At 35.8% G+C, this 2,201-nt stretch overlaps 1 protein-coding gene across 1 annotated transcript; it reads right to left on the bottom strand.

Annotated features, from left to right (window-relative positions):
* Positions 1 to 262: 262 nt before the first annotated feature.
* Positions 263 to 2,001, bottom strand: LOC124931006 (protein MICROTUBULE BINDING PROTEIN 2C-like). Its single transcript, XM_047471388.1, has 5 exons — positions 1,651 to 2,001; positions 1,468 to 1,551; positions 1,003 to 1,317; positions 706 to 924; positions 263 to 618 (listed from the first exon to the last, which is right to left on the bottom strand). The coding sequence occupies exons 1-5, from the start codon at positions 1,864 to 1,866 to the stop codon at positions 445 to 447; spliced, it is 1,008 nt and encodes a 335-aa protein (XP_047327344.1). The 5' UTR covers positions 1,867 to 2,001; the 3' UTR covers positions 263 to 444.
* Between the last annotated feature and the right edge of the window lie 200 nt (positions 2,002 to 2,201).

Raw genomic sequence — 2,201 nt, 5'->3', positions numbered from 1 at the left:
ATGATACGCTAAAGACGTAATCAAAGGCTTAAGTCAAACGTTAAAACCATCAATGTAATAGCCAAACAAGCTAGGGTCACTAAAACAGTCCAGCTCGACCCCTCAACGAGAGGCAAAATCTCACTGAACTCCGGACTAAGTTGAATGAAGAGACTCGGCTTGAGTCAGATAACAATAACCAACCATCCATTGAAAGAGTCCTCGTACCTGTTCGCTTATAGACCCGACCAGCAAACATATCAATCAATCAATTGAGAGACGATCAATCAGCAAATCAATTGTTGATGATCTTGAATATTTGATTGCAAGTAGGAAGAACATGTTTAGTAAAAGGAAATACCTTCAACTCATATAATAAATGCATATAATATGCAAGAACACAAAACACAACAGCAATACAACAAGAATCAACTAGAATCCTTTTACAAACACAAGAGAAACACTTTACATGGTTGTTTTTGTTGTTGCTGGTTTATGAACAAATGATTGAAGACACAGTCTCGCCCTTTCTGCAGCATCAATAGAATCTCCATCTTGTTTCTCCTTCGCTACAGCAACAGCAGCAATGTATGCTTCGCGTGCAAACTCCATTTGTTGCTTTTCCATATCATCAAAACTCTATTTTTTTCAGTTCAAAACAAAACTCATAACATAAATTAGAGTTCAATGCAAGAACAATACCGATAAAAAAGTTTATAAATTTACCTGATAAGGATCACATGGATAGTAAGGAGAGACATCATAATCCTCCTCCCCGGTTTTGGAAACTTGATTCTTTGCCAAACTCTCGAAAAATAACATAAAAGACGAGATCTCTCCTTTAACAGAATCAAGATCATGTTCAAGTTTTTCAACTTTTTTACTCGAGGTTGTTGTTTCCCACTGTAATCTCTCAACTGCAGCCTGCTTATCTGCCAACTTAATCTGCAGAAAGTTCTAATTAACCTTTAAAGAAATATATCAAGAAAGATCAAACACAAACAAAGATCAACAAACAACAACCTTTGTATCAGCTAGTTGTTGTTGAGTAGATCTGAGAATAGAATCTTTCTCAAGTTCTTGAACTCTCATCTCCTCCAGTTTCGAATGAATTGAATTCATCTGCTCCTTTGTAGCTTGCTCTGATTTCACAACCTCATTGTCTTTCTCCAACAATTTCTGCTGCAAATCCTCCATTTGCTGTTTAAGTGCTATTAACTCCTCTTTCTCCTTCTCCTTCTCAATACTAGAACCTCCATCTTCAATTGCACTAGAATTCTCCCCTTGATCCCTTCTGTTCTTGGATGGAAAAGATTGGCCTGTATTCCGTCCACTTATCTGAATGAAAAAACTTGAAAACTCATTAATGGAAGACGTAAAAGGAAGCAAGAACAATTAATTACATTCCATTCATAAACATACATCAATAAATAATCAAAACTGAGAAAACCCTAAAACCCTAGACAAAAAAAAGATTCGCATACATACCTTCTTAGAACGTGACTCTTTAGAAGGGGTTTTAGTATAAACAACAGATCCACGACGAGTAAACGATGAAATCGCTTTCCGATCCTACAAAAATCGGCAGAAATGAATCAAAGTTTGCAAACAAACAAACAAACAAACAAACAAACTAATCCAGTTTATCATCAATTTGAAGATAAGACTCACGATTAGAGACTGAACCAAGGGGACAATCTCAACGAGATCATTGAAGAGGACAGGATCGACATTACCGGAAGCTACAGATGCAGCGTTGGAGAGAGAAGAGAGAGTACGACGGAGATCTGCCGACGGCGAGTTGTCTTCGGCGGAAAGCCATGAATTAGATTCTCTTCCGTAGAGAGAAGTGTCCTGTAAATCTGCTAAGTGTTGAGGCTCGTACATTTCTGATGTCCGGCGCCGGAAAATGGGGGATTCCAGTATTTCAGTGATTCTGCTTTAGCTAGCTTGAAGATGAAAAAGAGATAGAGAGAGAAAGAGAAACTATTTCAAAAAGATGACAGGAGAGAGAGAGGAGAGAGATCCGTTGTTAATATCAACTGATAATTATCTCTTACCTATAACAAGAAATTATATAAAGAGCTTTGTTTTAATAATCTTTTTATTATTTAAATCATTTGAGAAGTTTAAAAGAAACAAATTGGTTTGTAAAGGTACATTATTTAGTTAACATTAATAATGTATTATTATTTTTAATATTTTATTTAATAAATTAAATA

Source organism: Impatiens glandulifera, chromosome 3 (genome assembly GCF_907164915.1).
Source record: "Impatiens glandulifera chromosome 3, dImpGla2.1, whole genome shotgun sequence".
In the NCBI taxonomy this organism is placed as follows: domain Eukaryota; kingdom Viridiplantae; phylum Streptophyta; class Magnoliopsida; order Ericales; family Balsaminaceae; genus Impatiens; species Impatiens glandulifera.
Note: the sequence above shows the minus strand (reverse complement) of the source record. Positions and strands in the feature narration are given on the sequence as shown.